The 20,603-nt window shown below is 37.9% G+C and overlaps 1 protein-coding gene across 1 annotated transcript in view; it reads left to right on the top strand.

Moving 5' to 3' along the window:
* The window catches only part of LOC149289188 (von Willebrand factor A domain-containing protein 3B-like), a 71,118-nt gene extending 55,487 nt beyond the window's left edge, over positions 1-15,631 (top strand). The window contains exons 27-34 of the mRNA XM_089490858.1: positions 6,074-6,180; positions 6,530-6,689; positions 11,401-11,520; positions 12,095-12,216; positions 12,941-13,033; positions 13,464-13,629; positions 14,750-14,984; positions 15,433-15,631. Of these exons, the coding sequence (XP_089346984.1) occupies positions 6,074-6,180; positions 6,530-6,689; positions 11,401-11,520; positions 12,095-12,216; positions 12,941-13,033; positions 13,464-13,629; positions 14,750-14,984; positions 15,433-15,631 (1,202 nt within the window). The remainder of the gene's footprint in view (positions 1-6,073; positions 6,181-6,529; positions 6,690-11,400; positions 11,521-12,094; positions 12,217-12,940; positions 13,034-13,463; positions 13,630-14,749; positions 14,985-15,432) is intronic.
* The last annotated feature ends 4,972 nt before the right edge of the window (positions 15,632-20,603 follow it).

Raw genomic sequence — 20,603 nt, 5'->3', positions numbered from 1 at the left:
ACTAAGGGTACTTTTTAATAAAATTAAAATAAAATGTAAAATAAATGAGAAAATCTTTGCAAAACAGTTAACGTCACTACTTGCTGATCAAAAAAGAACACAGCACTTATGCGGCTGCACTCACTAGCCCAACAAGTTCACTTCACTGATGGACTGAGGTGAGCAAAACAAATTAAATAAAATGAAAGATTATTAATTAAGAAAAATTGACTTGGTCTCTTGCTGTTGCTAAAACAAAGCACAAACTATAGAGCTGCAGCACCAGTACTATTAGCTGAACTATAAGATAGTAGTAATTATTAATTATATTTTTTATAGCTAATTTAATTAACTATTAAGATAAGAATGATAGAATTATTGATATTAATGATTTTAGATTAGACACTAGTAGATGTCTTGAATGACTACAGTACACTCTACACTAGTATACTATTACTATACTAACTATAGTATATATAACTGACAAATATATATATAATTTTATATGTATTCAATTATTAATAATATATTCTATTAAATTTATAAATTCTATTATTTACTTTATTTAAGCAGGACAGGCAGTAGGCACTAGTGCCAGCCCAGGGCAAGGGCACCCCAGTGCCAGTGAGGCACTGAGTGCACTGTCAACTCAGCAGCACTACACAGTTGATGACAAATTAAATAAAAAAAATATTAAATTAATCAAATTATTATTATTAAATATTAATCAAGTAGAACTGAAGTGAGGATGAAGTACACTGAGAAATGGCAGGCTAAGGCTTACCAGTCTCACACAGAACAGAACAATCTCTCTGTAACGCTCGGATGCAGCACAGCAGTGTTGCCAAAGCAGTCACAGCGAAAAATTAATGGATCTCTCAGGCAAGCTCTGGTCTTATAAAGGCGCCTTCAGAATTCAAAAAACAGCAGCACAGGCATTGGACGAGACCCTTAGCGTGACGTCACAAGAGTGAGCTGATTGGACAGACGAGGATCAGCTCACTCCTGTTTGAAATTTTGGCGGCTGCGCGGCAAAAACGAAGACGGTTGTGAGTCTTCGTCTTCTCCTACGTTTTGCCGGCACTGTATTCTCTTCGGCGCATCTTCGGCACGAACAAAAAAACGGCCTCTTCGTGCTCGTTTACATGTTCGCTCGAAGACGAATGCGCAAGTCTAGTCTTAACCCAAATTGACTAATTCTGAATCAGGGACTAAAATATAGGACACCATCTATAAGTACAGACTGGATTCTCATCATACATTTGCCTGGGGAATAGTTGCTACATAATTGTGTCCTTTACTTCTCACATATTTGGTGCATTTACTTGTAAAACTGCTCCTCTCTCAGTACTTTTCCCATTTGGTGTGCAATGCAGTACTGATCAATTTGGCACCCATGTGGGCATTTATGTTTTTTCCCCTCAAAATGTTCTTCTCTCACACTCAGTGGCCAGACTCCTTCCATACTATAGTCTGTCTCTTAGCCGATGATCTTCAATCATAAGCACTTAATGAAGACCCACTTTTCAACGAAGATTGTCTTATAAATAATGCAATGATAGCGAGTGGCACTGGAATAGATAATTATCCCCCAAAAGAAACAGTATTAACTCGGCAAAAACATATGTGCAACAACCACAAAGCATGCAAAGATATATATCTATATATATTGTGACAATACCCCTTCACTTGGTACTCTGTCCGGGAATCTTTACTTACACACAGTCTTCCAGGCTGCAGAGACGGCTCAGACACGAGGAGGGTAAAATAAAAGGCTGGGCCTGTTTTTATTTTGTCATCACAGGCATTACAAAAAATAAATAAATCAAAACAAAAAGCCTTGCTCTCGTGAGCACTAACTAATACACAGTTCTCCAGCCTAGCTACAGTTGGACGGCTTATCCGTTCCCAACAAACAAAATAACAAATTGTATATAATATTGGCAGCACTCAGTAGCTTAGCAGCTCTCTCCCTCTCACTCATATCTGTGTAGCATTACTGTGGATTGAATCTGAACATGAAATATAACACCTATACAATCTTATGTGTTTAATGTAAACTACGATGAAGAACAAACCTAGGATTTACATTAACCGTACAGATTTAAACGCACGGGCTGGAAAATAATCATTTGCTTGGAGTTCAGAGAAAAATGCTATAAATGTCCATGTCTCCTTAATGCAAACGTACATGTCAGTAGTCAGAATGCCCTCCCTGACATTAACACATTTTCAAGTGTCAGATTCTATATCCTTCAATACCTTTTGGAGGTTCCCAAGCAAAGTCTTTTGTGAATATCTGATTTTACTTAAAGAACCAAATTAGCCATTTTGCAATGTAACATACACATATGTGATGTAGTTTCTTGATATATTCAATACACATATGTCCGTGCTTTCGGAGCATATAATAGAATTTGCCACATCGTTTACCATCAAGGTTGCAAATGGTTAATTGCCCCCATACTGTTCTATACTGTGCTTATTCCTGCACACATTAATAGAAGCATTAATGCTTTTATTATGTTAAGGCAAGTGCAACATTATCGAAACGTGGAGCTATAAACACATAAAGTCACTAATATAGCTCAACTGTGCGATACGCAATTTCCTAATAAGTAGCTTGAAAAAAGCTGTAAAATCTTAAGAGCCCATTTGCTGTGATGAGAAAAGCCCCCAAAATGCATCAACACACTTGTATTTAAAACAGGACATTATTTGCCTGAGTAGTATTTATACAAGCTAACTGGGATTCATTCTGCTAGCTTTCATATCTTGCTGTCCTGGAGTCTTTCATTCTTACGATGCCATTTCTACCTTCTGCATAATTCATTTCATTTGGATAGCTCAGACTGTGGCACGTTACTTTCATCAGACACATTAACTGTTCAAGTGCTCTCCGTTCCTACAGCCAAATTATTCCATTTGGATAAAAAAAACACTTCCACAAAAATCATGGCATAAGATTTAGGAATGTCTGGTAAGCAAATAATCAATGGCGGTAGAGCTTAGAACAATACAAATACCGAATTTGCTTCTTTTTGTGTCCTGCTTTTTTCCTATATAATGTCTGTTTATTTAATACACCTTACCATCTTGGGTATAATACTTATGCATATTTTAGAACTAGATTTTCAGAAACAACTTTACATAGAGGTCATGCTATTTTGTACTTGTATGCAATATGTACCTAAAAAGGAGAAAATCGTGTAAACGTGAGATTTCACATAATGTGCATTATTTGATTTCAAGAGAGCTGCCTAGTATCTTTCACTTTAAAGCAGATCTTTATATAGTAATGAAGGCATTAGCAACCATGGAAAGCAATGACATCATCAGGACTTAATGGATATCGATGTAGCTTAGACAGACACATCGAACTTACGCAGCAAAAGAGAATGAACTTCTTATGCACTATATGACTGCATTGATCCCATAGCTACTACAGGTCTAGAAACCTAATATTAGTCAATAACCAAGCTTAGGTTATTCAACCAATTACAGATAAAACAGGCATCCTATTTCCTACTTAAATGATCATTCAATGCTATATGTGTAAAGTATACACCACCGCGCTGGGTCAACGTTGATAATGTATCTTAACGTTGATTGACTTTATTGCTGCATTGGGATGGAATAAGAGCAGAGATGCAATATTGGGATTATGTGTTTACATCAGTCTCCCAGTACCTGTAGCATTTGTAGGTGAGGAACTATATTATTCTGAATCTACACTGAAAAAGAGGAGGCTTTTGTGTTTATAGATATGTTATTGCAGTTTTTTCTATGGAAAATCAAATAGGAGTTCCCACTGCATTTAATGTGGCATTCACAGCAGACAGAGGAGAACTGGTGCCGTACTAGCACTTCATAACACATTACCGCTCCTCGCACATGGATACATGCCCAGCATGTCCCTTTACCTATGTGTCATAAAACATGTGAAGCCTTATGAAGATACATATGGTACATTGGTATGCATGCCAGATATCACAGTAGCTTATATATCCAAAGGCAAATTATACAAAGTTTAAAAATAAAATGTCTTAAAACCCGCCAACATTTTAACCCCTTAAGGACCGGGCTCATTTTTCGTTTTGTACCCTGTGGGACCGAGGCTGTTTTGACACTTTTGTGGTGCTTGTGTTCAGCTGTAATTTTCTCCTCACCCATTTAGTGTACCCACATAAGTTATATATTGTTTTTTTCAGGACAAGATGGGCTTTCTTCAGATACCATTATTTTGATCATCTTATCATCTTATTTACTATAAAAAAAATAAAAAAAACATGGTGAAAAATTGAAAAAAAAACACATTTTATGACTTTTATTTGAAAAATCTTTTACTCACCTAAAAAAGCAAGTAAAAAAACTAGCTAAATAGATTCTACTACTTGTCCTGAGTTTAGAAATACCCAATGTTTTTATGTTTTTTTGCTGTTTTTTGTAAGTTATAGGGCAATAAGTACAAGCAGCGTTTTATGATTTCCAAATCTTTTTTAACAAATCTGGTCAGTCTGCCTCCATCTCCTCTTTGGAACATCTTTGAAGCCGGTTAACTCAATTTAACCCATTCAAACCATATATTTTTGAAAACTAGACACCCCAGGGTATTCCAAATGCTGTTATTTTAACCCTTTCCATGCACCAATTATAGAACTACACTTTGTCAAACTTTGTAATAGTAATTTTTTTTTTTTTTTTTTCACACAAATTGTACTTTAGTTATAGATATACAGGTCCTGGTATATGCCACTGTCAAACAACACGCCAATGTGTGTTCAGGAACATCTCCTGAGTGCAGTGATACCCGACATGCATGGGTTTGTCGGGTTGTTTCAGATTTAAAATGCCACATTTGGGAAGTGCGCTTTTTTTCTCCATTTTGGTCAGTCTGTACCTATGCCCTATATTTGAGCTAGGCCACTCCAATTTACCCCATCAGCCATTTTTTTTATATATTAGACACCCCTTGGGTATTTGAAGTGCTTTTATTTTAACTCTTTGTTGAGATTTTTGAGAATTTTTAGCACTTGCTCAAAATAATAAACTTTATTTTTTAATTTTATTTTATTTTTTTAATACTTTTTTTATATTTTTTTTTACACATTTTGCTGGTACTGGATGGTTCATCTAGTGACATCACTGCATAATTATTTTTAAATGTTAGCACATTTTTTTTTAATTTTTTTTTCCATTTTTTATTTATTTTTATTTTTTTTGAATATTTTACTAATCACATAGTGATTAGAAAGCTGGGCTCCATTGACTTGCATGGTTGAATGCAGTACCTGTATTCAACCAGCAAGTGGAGCCAGTTCTCTAGAGGGTCTGGAGACCCTCTAGCGAACTTTTTCGTCTTTATTGTTTTATTTCCCGGGCCGCCGCCATCTTGCTTGATGGCGAAGATCACCGGCAGCGGCGGCTGTGACCGCTCTCCGGAGCGGTCACAGCCCACCCAGAGGTAAGTGTTTGGTGTCGCTGGATGCCTCCTGATCGAGGCATTCCAGCGACACCATTTAAGTTTAGGAGGCGATCGTTGATCGCCTCCTAAACGCTTTTAAAACGGGCGTCCGCCGCCATACAATGTATGGCGGCTGTTGACGCCCCGTGGAGGGGCCAGACATGGCCCCCGATGCCGATCTCGGCCTTGCTGAATGCCTCGACATCGAGGCATTGCAGCAAGGCCGTTTAAGCGAAGAAAGTGATCCTTGATCACTTTCTAAGCTTATTTAATTTTTTGACGGTTCAGGACCGTCAAAGGTCATTTAGTGACCTTCTTGTTATGACGGTCCTGAACCGGCAAAGGTCGCGAAGGGGTTAAACTCTATAACGATATATAAACAGTTGGCATATAGTAGGAGATAAGTAGGAGATTTCCATATTATGTTTACTGCAACAATTTGTGGAAGTCAGTTCTTAAGTATTGGAAATTGTTACAAGACAGAAAACATTTAGTATTAAAATTAGGAGCATATAAAATCTTTAGATTGTTTCCTATGGCATCAACTGAGCGACCATCATAGATGGTCGTTAGCCTGGTTCCATGGGCAATAACTCATGATGATCATAACGCATAATGGTTTTTCTTTAGATGGCAAAAATGAAAACACCGGTATTCACAAGAAACTGGAAGATTTCATATCTCGGATAATGCAATATCAAGAGGAACAGAGGACTCAGCAACAAGTGAGTGCCACGGTAATGATAATTGCACAGTGGCGATCTGTATCATTCTGTGTGAACTACTAGAACTCATTCCATCGAGGCATGTCAAGATTTCTGTGCTTCCAAATGTGGTATGAGGCTTGCACATGCTACCGACTGCTTTTGTAATTGCTAAATGGTTCTTAACTGCTGGTGCTGTTAACCCTTTGCATTAGTCCAGATACTTAATTTGTGTTAACCAAACGTAACAAACTGAGACATATAAATGTTTTAATCATACTGTAATGTTTGTGATAGTCTGTCCTCCATGTTTAGTTAAGCCATGGAATACGTGGTGAAAATTTTTACTTTTTGTTAAGCTTTTGATTTTCTCCTTAAAAAGGCAGTCCAGGAGTACCTAAAGGAAATAGCTGTGTTAAGGTCTCATCAAGATAAATGTCCATCGGAAGAGGAAATAAAAGACATTTCAAGGAAGCAGCTTGATCTCCTTCAGCAACTGGAGAGGCTGATGCCGGCTAGCAACATTCAGCAGAAAAAGGAAGGTTAGTTGTGTCTTGACAAATATGCCATCGATTTTCTCTCTGTGCATAGATCAAAAATGTTGTAGTTTCTACATCAAAACATAATTAGTATTTATTATAATTCATATTTAATCTTTTCCAACAGTTTATATTGTGAATCGGAATGCAAAAAATAAGCTATTTTCTTCCTTATGATCTGTCAGTTTTAGGTAGTTAAACAACTCATGAATAATGTAATATAATACAAGTGCAGAAACCCACCAGGAGAAAGAAGGTGACACAAGAGACAGGAAATATAGCCATTCCATTATATAATGTGGTCTTTTTTCCTACACCTAGTACTATAATATATTTGCCAACATGTGGGAGTATCATTATGTGGCACCCTTGTGATGTTGCTCATCCTAATTATATCCCAGATGCTTTGCAGATGTGATATGTCTATATTGCCACAGAACTGGCATTCTAATGCAGTGGCCGGATCATTGGACAGTATGACAATGCTAGGAGCACCCTGGCAAGTGCGCTCGAAGTCCTGCTGTGGAATACCTGGACCAAAAATGATAGTTGGCTGCCATATTGACTGGATGAGTCAGATACCAAACAGCCTATGCATTAGAGGATTACTTCTTAATTAACGTTGTCACCTGCGGGGACCACTTTATAAATGATTTGGACCTTAATAACTACATCACTGATTTGTGTCATTTGAGTAGTCACCAAGAAAATTCAGATAATAATATACATAATAATGTTATGCTATGTTTTATCTAGTTCTGTAACTTTTTAACTCCCTATCATACTCTTTATAAATGAAGATTGAAAGGAGATGATGGCAAGCTGGAGATGAAATAACCTAGATTGGTAGTTCTTTGCTCTCTGCTTCCTGTGTAGTATATTTTTGGCCATTAGCAGAAGAGCACAATCTTGCCAAATAAATGTTTGTTGGAAGGTGGTACAAAATCAGTAGTTTGGAAAAACAGCAAACAATTCTCGGTAAAATGTAATTGTAATGTGGATCCAGAGAGATGCCTGCATGCCATAAATTACCAGTGCCAGTTCACCGTGTAACATAATCCACAGCTCTGTTTTTCTTTGATTAAAATTGAAGAGATGCTATTTGAAATTGAGCAATAGCAGATGCTGAACTTGGCCCCGATCATCTGGGGTCTTGCAGACAGGGAAAGGATTATGGATAGATTGCGTGCTTTTAATTTCGCTAAAATTAAACTTTACAGTTTAATGAACACGTTCTCCTTAGTTCACCCGTGATGTCAGAAAGTTTACTGGATGCGGCTACCTAAAATCTAATGAATTTTGTCTCTTTTGAAAATTTTTGCACTTCATCAACTTCAAGTGACCCTTTGTTGATGTGGCAAGGATCCTTATTATGAATTAAGAAAATATTAAATCCAGTGTGTGAACTTTTAAGTTAATTACTAATTATTTAGATAATTAATTGTATCATTATTATAATTAATACTTTAGTTAATTAGTGAACTTTTTAGTTCGATACTTTCCTGGAGATCTGTATGCAGATGCTATACATTAACATGATAAAAAATTGGCAACAGTGAAAGGAAGTCCCATATAAAATGTATTCTTATTTCCACCATTTGTTTTGGTGAATACATTTTCTGATATGTCCTGATATACCGTATTTGCTCGATTATAAGACGACCCTGATTATAAGACGACCCCCCAAAATCTGAATATTAACTTAGGAAAAAAAGAAAAAGCCTGAATATAAGACGACCCTAAAGGAAAAAAGTTTTACCAGTAAATGTTAATTCATGTAAACTATTTTTTTTAATAAAAGCTATGATTGAGAAAAATATTTTTTTTGTTTTTATTTCTTGTATTTTCCAACCTGTCCCCCAGTTACGCACATCTGCCCCCAGGCTTGCCACTCCAATATGGCACTGTGGCCCATGATATGCCTTTTAACCCTCTATATGCCACTGTGCCCCATGGTATGCCTTTTGACCCCCTATGTGCCACTCTGCCTCCAGAAATGCCTTATACCCCTATATGCCACTCTGCCTCCAGAAATGCCTTATACCCCTATATCCCATTCTGGCATTTAGGGGGTTAAAATGCATATTATGGGGCAGAGTGGCATATAGGGAGGTATAAGGCATTTCAGGAGGCAGAGTGGCATTAAGGGAGTTAAAAGGCATTGTATAGAGCACTCTGCCTCCAGAAATGCCTTATACCCCTATATGCCACTCTGGCATTTAGGGGGTTAAAATGCATATTATGGGGCAGAGTGGCATATAGGTGTATAAGGCATTTCAGGAGGCAGAGTGCTCTATTAAATGCCCCCTTAACGCCACTCCAGAAATGCCCTATGCCCCCATTTAACACACACACACACACCCTATACCCCCATTTAACTAACACACACACACACACACACTCTCCCCTCCCCTCCCCTCTCAGCCCTCTCTTACCGGTGCTTCCAGCCGGGGCAGCGGGTTGACGTCGCCTTCTGCTGCAGCCGGAAGGAGGTGGAGTTGGCAGCGGGGGTTTGTATCCGTCCGTCGCGTATACTTTCCCCGGCTGTCAGAGATCAGAGTTCCCCGCACCGGTGCGGGGAACTCTGATCTCTGACAGTCGGGGAAGGTTTGCGCGACGGACGCAGACAACCCCCGCTGCTAGCCACACCTCCTTCCGGCTGCAGCGGACGTTGTCTACGCGGATCGCGTAGACGTCAACCCGCTGCCCCGGCAATACAGCAGGAAGCACCGGTAAGTGTGTGTATGATGGGGGGGGGGGGGGGGTGAGACAGGAGGATCCAGGTCCCCTGCAGCGGTGCGGGGGATCTGGATCTTAGTCTCCTAATCAGACTCTATTTGAGGTCTGATTAGAAGACGACCCCGATTAGAAGACGAGGGGTATTTTTCAGAGCATTTGCTCTGAAAAAAACCTCGTCTTATAATCGAGCAAATACGGTACCTTTGAATGTGCTTACATGCGCCCGTTAGTGTATGTGCGATATAAATCTGTGCTTGGTGTTTGATGGCAGACTATGCATTTTTGCTCTTTATGCTAATGTGGTGTTTTTTACCACCATATAAGATGTATTTTATGGACAATAGGACATCTAAAAATGGACATAGTCCTCCTTAATTCTGCATATGTCTTTAAAGTCTTTTTTTTTCTCATGTAGCAGCTGCATTGCCACTTCTTATTTAGCTTTCCAAAGACTTCAGAAGATTAGTCCCCATTACGAGAGCTAATCCGTATCTTAGAAGCACAGGAGTCTTGTAGGATATCATTAAATAAAAAATAAAAAACCAAGAGGAATAGTTTGTTCTTGCAAAATGGAACCTGCATGATAACAAGCAATACACGTATCTCAATACAAATACTAGTTGCTACACAACTATGTATCAGTGAATGATGTCTTGGGGTATTTTACTTTGTCGCTGCTGTTTGGGGCTTTACCGAGACCTTTTATATGACTTTATGATCTATTGATAACTATTTATCTGACTATGGCATAGTATAGAGATAAACATGTATATTTTATCTAAATAATTTATATTCTAAATGCATTTTTATATACACATTATTAGGCTCTAAAACTTTAGTTTTAGAGAAGAAGAGCATTAGGGAAAGAAACAAGCAGAAGGGGCTTTGGATCCCAAAGAGAGGGTATCTTTTTTTTTTAAAGGAGGACACTTAGGAGGTATGAAGGCACACGATGGTTAACTTTTATAAGCAATGGAGGTAGCAATAAAGCCCGTTTCATTCCTATGCTCAATAGTGTATCCTGAAACAAGGAATGAACAAGCTTGCTGTAAGCATGCCTTAAGTCTGTGATTATGAGATTGCCCAATGGATTTCTCGGGATTTGTCTGTTTTTGAAAGTGATTGGCTTCCCTAAGACCTGATGAGAGATCAGACAGATGTCAGTGTTCACCTACTGTGAATCACCAACTGTATACACGTGGTTTATCCAAGAAGACATCAGGATTGGCCCTGCTGCTGTAATGTGTGTGTTTTTTCAAAGCAAGATATATCTAAATCCGCGCTACCAGGCAATGGAGAAAGGCTTCTATTATGGACATCAAACATTAAATCCTGCACTGATAAAAGTTCTATGCTACTACTTACGTTAAAGGAGTAGAAGCTTTGTCAAAACAGGTTATTTGGGGGAAATCCTTTTTCTGAGTCCAAGCAGTGTTTTGGGATGAGCTAGGTCACTGATTTTCCAGGGGTACTATGAGGCCAAACTAATTCAGAATTCTTTCATTCAGTAAGTGTTCCAGCCTGCCCGATGAATCACATTTAAGGACAGATGGTATGGAAACACTGGAAGTGTGTTCTAGCAATGTATGCAGGACATAACTGCTAAACTTGTATGTGCGTTTGGATTACTTCCATAACTTACTCATGAGTATGATGTTAAAGTGCGATCTTCATTTTATTAAAATGTCTATTTAGAGAATCATTTAATTGAGTTCTTTGTGTACAAAATTATCTTTTTACAAACATACCCAGTGCTTCTTCTTGTGGTAGGGAGGTCCCTTCCAACCATCGCTGGCATTCCTGCAATAAAGCTGTGATGGTACAATCACACGTGTAGGTAGCAATTAAGTTGTTGTTTTGTATACAGTATATGCACTGTACATCTTTACATACTAAGTATTAATGTTAAATTGTTTTAATTGCAGTTTTTTTTACATTGTATACTTAAAACATGTTGAAAAATTTTGACTCACAGAGGTCAGTAAAGATCAAGCTGCTATGAAACAACAAAAGCCAGGCAACGTGGATGATAGCCCACTGGTTCCCAACCAAAAAGTTATGGCTCTCTGCACCTATAATGGATGGTATGAAGAAGGTAGGTTTAATGAACGATGATGAATGTCTTTTAATAGTTTTGTAAGCTGGTCACAGTGCTCTTGAATTGTTTCCATTGTTACCTACATCCAGCAATGTATTTATATTGAGAGGTTCCCTATGTCTGACCCAGGGCAGTTTCATACCTCTGTAGCCATAATTCTTTGCTGATCAGCACCAGTAAATGATGTCATATCTGTAAGGAGGGCTGCTGTCAGCCTAGTCCAGAAAACACTGCTGTCTGTATCAGATTCATTAACAGAACAATCAAAGTTAGAAAATTAGGGTACTATGTACTATATACTATGTACATTGTAAATATAGTCTATAAAGCAGACACTTAATGGTTCTTATCTGTCATCTATATTTCTATGTAACAAATGACACAATTCTGATAACAGTTCTTAGTTTAGCATCTTTTCACCAAGGAGACTGCCTTGATAAACATCACTTTATGAGCCTAAAGTGTAAGATGTCAGAAAGATGTCATACTAAGCTTAGAATTTGTCATATTACCTAGTAAAATAACATTGTACGAATGCAGTACTTGATTTTGATCAATCAACTCCTTGTAGGATCCATTGTTCATGACTGTGGAGACCAAAGTTACTTTGTACAAATGTCCTCTGGTGAGATGTCAAGGATGTGGAGGGAGGATATATTTAGTGAAACTGATGACTACGAGAAAGATATACAGGTACAGTGTTAAAGTGTGGTAGGAACTGTATAAGGTTAATGCTTCAATCAGCTTTTTTTGGGATACCAAAATTAATACTTCCTTTAGACAAAGAAACCAAAGTGGTATTTTTGCACATAAAAATGACTTTGATTACGTTGGTGTCTCCATGGCATGCTGCTTAATGCATTTATGAGAACACAATGTTATACTTGCTCTCTAGAGAGAACACTTCTTGGAAGATTACCTGCATCACAATTGCTCAATTATGTAAACATCTTTGACAGACATTAACCATATCATTGATGTAAACCTGATGATCGCAGGCCTTTTTTTGTAGCCGGGTGAACTATCATGTTTAAGAAGAGGCTGTGTACAATTTCGCAAACTCATATTGAATGACGGTGTGAAATTATAGGGTTTATACTATGTATGTTCTATAATCTCTTCAAAAATAAAGGAATTTAGGTTTTGAGATTTTGTGAAACTGCTCGCGTTTGTAACTATACTGAAAGCTGTCATCTAGGCTTGTTGTAAAAAGACACGGAGACCTGTTCACGCCAATGATAAAGCATGCAAGCCCTATGTCTGCAGGTCTTAGTGTGGAGTAAGAGTGAAACTGTTTAATAAGTATATTTTGGGTCTCCAATATGATCACATCATTTACATTTTTGAATAGGCATAAGCAACACCTCAATCTTGTAAATTTAGCCTTATGATCTGACATTTGGCCATGTTTCCACAGGAAGGAGAGACGGTGATCGCACCTTATCCACAACATATTGGTAGTTACTGTCCCGCCATTGTATTGAAAGTAATGCCAGACTTTAAACTGATGGTAAGATGTATTATTGCTGGAATGGAAATTAAAGATATTTCTGTCTTTTTGGTTTTGATGCATGCCATTATTGTTCATGGAAAGCAATGGCTGCTACTTGAATATGTTTTGTAGGGAAAATATGAGTGCGTCCACAAAATGAAAAACCTTGAAATCAATCAAAAATTCAGAATTAGAGGCTGTTATGCCTAAAACTCTTAATTTCTAACATGATTCAAACCTGTTAACCTCAGTGCGTTACATTGGCCTAAACCTAGATTAGTACAGCAGGTAATGTTAGTATACAAACTGAGCAGAAAGCATAGAGAGTAAAGCAATGCACTAGTGACCCTACTGCTGATCATAGTGTTGGAGATATCTCCCACACATAATGTTTATTGCGATTGCTCATGTCTCTTGATCTTTCCCATTTATTTTTTGTTTACTGCAGGTTCAGTATTATGATCACACTGAAGATTGTGTGGCAAGGGAGAGGGTATACTCTATGAGCCGTGAAAGATACGAGCGGGACACTGCATATATCTTGGAGTGTGAAAAGAGATGGCTTGGGCAGGCAGTGGTGGCCAGGAACAATGAAACTGGGACATTCCATCTGGGTAAAAAACCTTCACAGTGTAGCATTAGTCAATGAACCGTTGGGACATGTTTGCAAAATGCTTGGTTTAGAGCTACTGTGCTTTATTTCCTGTTCTTAGTGATTAACATATTTTCCCACCGCTTAATGGGACAGGTCCTGTCTCTTCAAGTCATCATTGGTGTCCTTGGTTTATTGAAATTGTAACAAAAGTAGTGGAAGAATGAGTTAAGTATATTAACTATGTAGGATCATCAATAGAACAAACCATACATCATTTCTATGGCAGATAGTAATGTTGTATTGCATGTAGTGTAATGATCTTGATACCACAATTCAAAATTCCAGACTGCAATGCCAACAGCTTTGTCCCATAAATTGTACTTAAGTTTCCCGCACAATCTCTTTTGGTGTCTCCTCACTCGGACTCTTGGAGCTACCAATCTATATGATGTAGGTGCTTGCTGAGTCCTTGGGAAGTTAAACCTACTGGGAAAAGTGTCCGTTTATTGTTTATTAAGCCATGTTTATAAGGAGGCTGTTCGTTAATATAACTTTTTTCTGAGCTTTACAAAGAACTTTAGAAATGTAAAAAATAAAATAGATATTTCAGTTAAACATTAAAAGTTAAACATAAAACTCTCAGCCGTATAACATCTGTCTGTTGCAAAAAGGGTGTTCTAAGTAATCTTAATTTGTCTTTATTATTTTAATGATGCTTATGCCTATATCTGAAATTAGAGTGATTAGAGGTTCAACTAATAATGTTATTACATACATTTATTAATTTATTAAGGGAGCCTACTTGAAGCTTCTTGGCTACCCCTTTGATCATGTGGAATATAAAATGTGTTTCTGTCCTCTACATTTTTGTAGCTGTTGCTTTAAAATTGCTGGCACTTTGCAAATTATGTATCGGGTAATATTCACTCTGCAAAATGATTTATGACCCCTTTGTGCATGCCTCTGAAATATGTTGTCAGTAGGAAGATAATAAAATTAGCGTTGTTACGCTAAAGAGTCGAGTCCAGTGGAAAATACACGCTCCATCAATCCATCCTATGAAAATGATAGATAATGAAGCTGTTTTCCATTTTGTATATTACCACTGAAGGCTCTTACACAATCATTTACCTTTGCAGCGGAAGTACAGAGGCGTGTTGGTAGCGGCAGACAGTATGCTATTTGTTGGACCGATGGCAGTATGGCTATTCAAGACATAGACTGGATATTCGGGAAATTCAGCCAGCCCCATGTTCTAGATATTGGTCATCACATCTTGACTTTAGCTTCTCCATCTTCAATCACTTTTCTACCTGGTGTCATCACTGGAAGCAGCGGGAAGAAACTGCATGTTGAGTTTTGCAATGGAAAAAGGTTGGTAAAATCTTATGACCAGGGACATAGTTCTTTGGTTTAGATAGCTGGGTGAGTAGATGTTCTGTTTTCCCTCCTAATATCATAAATAGGACCAATCTCCACAATTAATTTGTTTTAGGATGTTTTTCCTCAGTCCCAAAGATCTAGAATTAGGTTTTAAGCTTCTGATGATTGTCCTCTGAACCTTTTATATCACTTTGTGTTAAGTGTTTGTAGTTTTCTGAAGGAGATTGATCCATTACAAATGTTGGCCTTTAAACACATACACAAGCACACGTAAACCTGACTATAGGCAGATGTATGGTTCTAACCTGAAGCGGTTCCTTGTCGTGACAGTCAGGCCCTGTCACAGGCCAAAAGTTTGAAGTGTGTATGAGTTCACTGACCATGTAATAACATAGCGTCATATTCTGAACAGTGTTCCTTCTGGGTTTGTGTCCTTCAGCTGCCAGAGTGTGGAATCCCATCACTGTTTCGGCCTCTCAGAGAGCAAATTTTACAGTGCAGTGCAGTTTTACCACCAGCACAACCAAAGAAGAAATACAGATGGAGAAGACACGATCTCTGAAAATGAAGATTCACATTCGGACATCTCATCTATTACATTAACATCAACTGATTCAGATGAAGACATTTATGATTAGAGGTGGAGATGTTATATAAATGTATAGAACAAAACACATTTACAGATTTACTTCTGTGCCTGTACACTTATTATCAAAATAAAAATGGTTTTGTCATTATCCCATTATCAATACATAATATAGCTTATCTATTTGGTATATGAATCATTTATATTTTTTATGATATTCATATAATAAAACAGTAAATTATGCAAAATATCGCCTCTGTTTAATTCTAATGTAGTTTTGTACTGTACGTATTCTCTCTCTCTCTCTCTCTCTCTCTCTCTCTCTTTTATATATATATATATATATATATAATATACACACAGTGAATTGGTAAGTCATGGACTGCTTAATAGGATTACTACAGTCAGAGCACAATTCACCCTGGGACTGGAACACTCCAGACAGCATCATGCATGGGAACCATATTTAAGGAGATTTAACTACAAACAAAGGCATAATGTACATACATACACACACATGCACAGATATGATTAATGAGAATAATCACATGCGTACATACATACACACACCTGTATAATAATAATACATACACACACCTGTATACACACTGACTGCCATAAACACAAATCCCAGCTCCTACCTACAGAGTATCTGTCTAACTGAAGCTGCAGACTGCTGCAGATCCTGAGACAGTAACTCTGAGCCTTGCCATGCAGCCTCCTATCTTACTGACTGCGGTATGTGACTAGGGAAGGAGCTTCTTAGTGGTAGGTCTTGTCACAATAATGGAGTCTGTCTCTGCAAATACCCCTGCTTCAGGTAAGGTGCCCCTGCACCAAGTGAGCCCCCATCTAACCCCCTACATCACCCAGCGCAACAAGTACTGTATGCATGCTGTGTAGTGCAGGCCAATATATAAATTACACTGCTGCATGCAAGTTGATACCAGGGGACCTTGCGCAATTGCCTCACTGTTAATCCGCCCCTGCTCAAATGACCCCCCATGTAGCTTGCAGCACAGGCATAATTTGTATAGATACAAATTACTAGCTTCCTTTTGTTGTCATATAATAACATTGCGAAAAAAATCAAGGGCATAGAATATGAATAGACTTAACTCTGTTAAGGAACACGGTAATGAGTGGTACACAGGGATCATGACAGAGGCTCTACACAGCAAAGGACATAGGGACATGTAACAGTAAGTCAAGGGAGAGTAAAGCCCAGATTATAGTGACAGCGGGATGTTACAGAACATGTGACAATACATTAGCAGTTGCTCATGACAAACTGTAACAAAAATATCAAACAAAAACAAAATGAACAATAGTCAAGAGGCGAGTGAGAATTGTGGCTGCTGTATGCATACAGTATATGTATATATAAAAAAATATATATACACACACACATTGTCCACCTTAACTGTATGCTTCTCAGAAGTGTGGCTCACTAGCAGTAGGGTAATTTATCTCTCCTTGTATTTATTTAAAAGCTGTAATGCCATTCTGGCTGACTTCTCACTGAAAATAGTTTGGTTTGTGCATTGTTTAATAACTCCAGACTTTGGGGAAGGAATTGATAAAATTTGTATTTGTGTGATTTTCTTTTTTTCCTTGGTTGTGTGATATCTATTGCTGCTGAAGGACAATGCTGTCTTCCCATATAACATACAGCGTTTCCTTACAATGGAATTCGCATGCTTCTCACTTTGTAGAAGATTTGCAGCAAAACTGACACTTCTTCATCAGGAGATTCTAATAGACAGCTTATACACTAATATATAAATAACATAAATTATATATTTGTGTTTCTAAGGTTTTTGGGCACATGTTTAAGATCCCCATGAAGCTGTGACGAAAGTCTTTATAGGGATGCCTTTCTTGGCATTATGCAGAATGCTCTTCGTGTGCTCAGTTTGTAAGCAGGACGTGTTACTGTTACTGTAATGGTTACATTAAGAAGTGGAGTGGAGCTGCAGGGGAGACATTCTCAAGCTGTTAGCTGTCCAGACCATCGGTGCTGAAAGCACATCCGAGCGCAATACCCCCGCTTCACCTGAAGGGGGCGCTCCATAGCTCCTGGCTCTAATGAGAGGAGGTGGAGGGCAGCTGCCTTGATGTCTGTAGAGCACAGAGCGGGGAGAGCAGGGGCTGAGGACAGGACGCTATACGAGGGGACCCAATGGACACGGAATAAAAAGGCGATTCTAGGAATAAGGGATGAGTAAACCGATGAATCACCCTCCAGGTCCCGGCCATTTGATTGCATGGAGTATCCTTCCACATGCCAAAGAGTTAACCGATTCACGTGCAGGAACACCAAACTTCGGAGTGTTGTGAGAGCGAATCATGCGGATCACAGAGTCATTGTAGCGAATTAACAGTAAGTATCGTGTCTGGCGGCGTGTGGACCTTGTAATGTTACATTCACTGTATGGGGCATAAACAAGATCAACTGTATATACAGATAAAAAAACTCCAGCTACAGAAAGCGTCTTAAGCAATTGAGCTGGTTGTCTTGGTGACAGTAATTAAGAAAGCACTTAACGAGATGGAAAAGGCAGATCTGTGCATGAAGAAGAAGTGAGAATCTGCTTTCACTTTAATCCGTAATGCTGCTCGGTGACCGAGCCAAATTCGGCTCGATGTACTGGCAGGATTTAGAAGGCGAGGAGCTATAGAGACAATTTATAGATTGACTAACACGTGGATACAAGTCTGCTCATAAACTTTTACACTCGTGTCTACATTATATCTATACAGAATGTAACTCTATACCTATAGAGTGTGTGACACTACACCTATACAGTTTGTAACACTACACCTATACAGTGTGTGACACTACACCTATACAGTGTGTAACCCTATACCTATACAGTTTGTAACACTATATCTATACAGTGTGTAACACTATGCTTATACAGTTTCTAACACTATACCTATACAGTTTCCAACACTATACCTATACAGTGTGCAACACTACACCTATACAGTTTGTAACACTACACCTATACAGTGTGTGACACTACACCTATAGTTTGTAACCCTATACCTCTACAGTGTGTAACACTATACCTATACAGTGTGTAACACTATACCTATACAGTGTGTAACACTATACCTATACAGTTTTTAAACCCTTCTTAATACGGTTTTTAAACTTGATCTATACAGTTGGTAAAACTATATCCATACAGTGTAAAAATGCCTTCTTATATGTAATCTACGTGAAGCTCTTTGATCCTCTAATTTGTTTTTCACATATATTTGTTTGGGGTACCAGTGTGAGCCTTGGGATCCTTGGCCACCGTTCTTAACTTTCTTCCTAATCAGTATAATAGATATTCTTTAACATTAGAAAATCCTCATTATATAATACTGCTTATTTCTTTGTACAGCAATGCTTACTGTGTGCTTTGTACTTTTCCGATAAGATAGTTTGCATAAACAAAGTATTGTTCGGTGTTATGGGATAGCAGAACAACCCCCATGATCAATACATTACCTGCCCAGTTTGTGCATATAAAATATACAACTATTGGTGCACCTCCCCAATGCAATTAGCAGTATTGGGGGCACTAAGGCTAATAGGCTACTACAAATTTGTACACAGTCTGTGTACTAAAGAAATTAAAATGTTTTAGTATAAAATCACGCATGATCTAAAGTGGTTTCTCACAACCAACTAATAAAACTCTAATGGCTTTCCCACAGAAATGTGTATTTGGAACATTAGTAGTTAGAACACTGTTTTTATGCTCCAGAAGATGCTTTGGTCACTTTGACATTGTTATTTTGATTTTAAATGACCAACTATAGAGATTTATTCAGTAAGATGAATATACAGAACATTCTTCACTATGTATTATAGAGTATATATATATGTATACCGGTATATATAATATATAATATATATAATATATAATATATATAATATATATGTTTACTTATTGTACAGTGCTGCAGAATATGATGGCGCTATGTTAAACAATAAAGAATAATAATAATCATAATGTTTTGATGGTTTGGTTTAGTGAAGAAACCCATAGGTGGGTCGGGTACATATAAACACAAATAAAAAAGTGCACGTGAAATTGTACACGGTATATTTAGCATTGAAATAAAGAAGATGGTGAAAATTAAACTGTAGGCTAACACGTGTTAATTAGAAATAGTATGTGTATGCATATTACCCATAAAAGCGTGTCGTGTTATGAGGGTACGTATCCTGTGGTTTATTTTAGAGAAATGTGTGCCGACTGTAGGGCCCGTATTTATAAATTTGCCATCCCCTTTGTATTCCTGTCAGCTGGGAGGAAGAGTACAGTGGATTAGACAGCACTGAATTATATCCGATTCAGAGATTTAAACAATTTTTGGAACAAACCTGTGTGTGAAGAAAACAAAGCAAATTTCGCAAAGTACAGATACAGAATGCTTAATGAAACCTAAAATGTCACGGGGTCCTTTCATTTTTTAGGCTTTTGCTTAATATAATATGATTTGTAAGGAGTCCAAGGACTGTAGATTACTTTTGGTTTTCCCTGCAGGAAAGATGTGACATCGATGAAGATTCCTTTTGTCCTTAAGCCTCCGTTTTCAAGGGAACGGTTTTCTAATGTGTGTACGGCGTTTGTTATGGTAACTGATTTCGTGACACGGTATCCAGCCCCCTGGTCATTGTGCTGACAAAAGATTGCCCACCGCGCAGGCTGCATCCCTCCGCTATCATAGGGCTGAATGTAAATGGGTGCAAATGCACTACAGGCCTTTCAGAATAATAATAATAATAAAAGCAATGCATGCATAATGCTTTTCACTCTACAATTTTACTTTATTAAATGCACCTACCATTAACGGTTTGCATGCTTAACCAAAGTTATCAATGTCTTCCTTTTTTAATATTAAGTGACTACCAAAATGTAAGGTGAAATAGCTTTTCAGTATGGCCTAGATTCCACTATAACTTATTATTATTGAAGGAGCACTATTATGGAAATGTCACAAAAAAACCAATCATATGA

Source organism: Sceloporus occidentalis, unplaced genomic scaffold (genome assembly GCF_023333645.1).
Source record: "Sceloporus occidentalis isolate IW3139 unplaced genomic scaffold, rSceOcc1.0.p SCAF_47, whole genome shotgun sequence".
Classification (NCBI taxonomy): Eukaryota; Metazoa; Chordata; class Lepidosauria; order Squamata; family Phrynosomatidae; genus Sceloporus; species Sceloporus occidentalis.
This window is presented reverse-complemented; position numbering and strand designations above follow the sequence as displayed.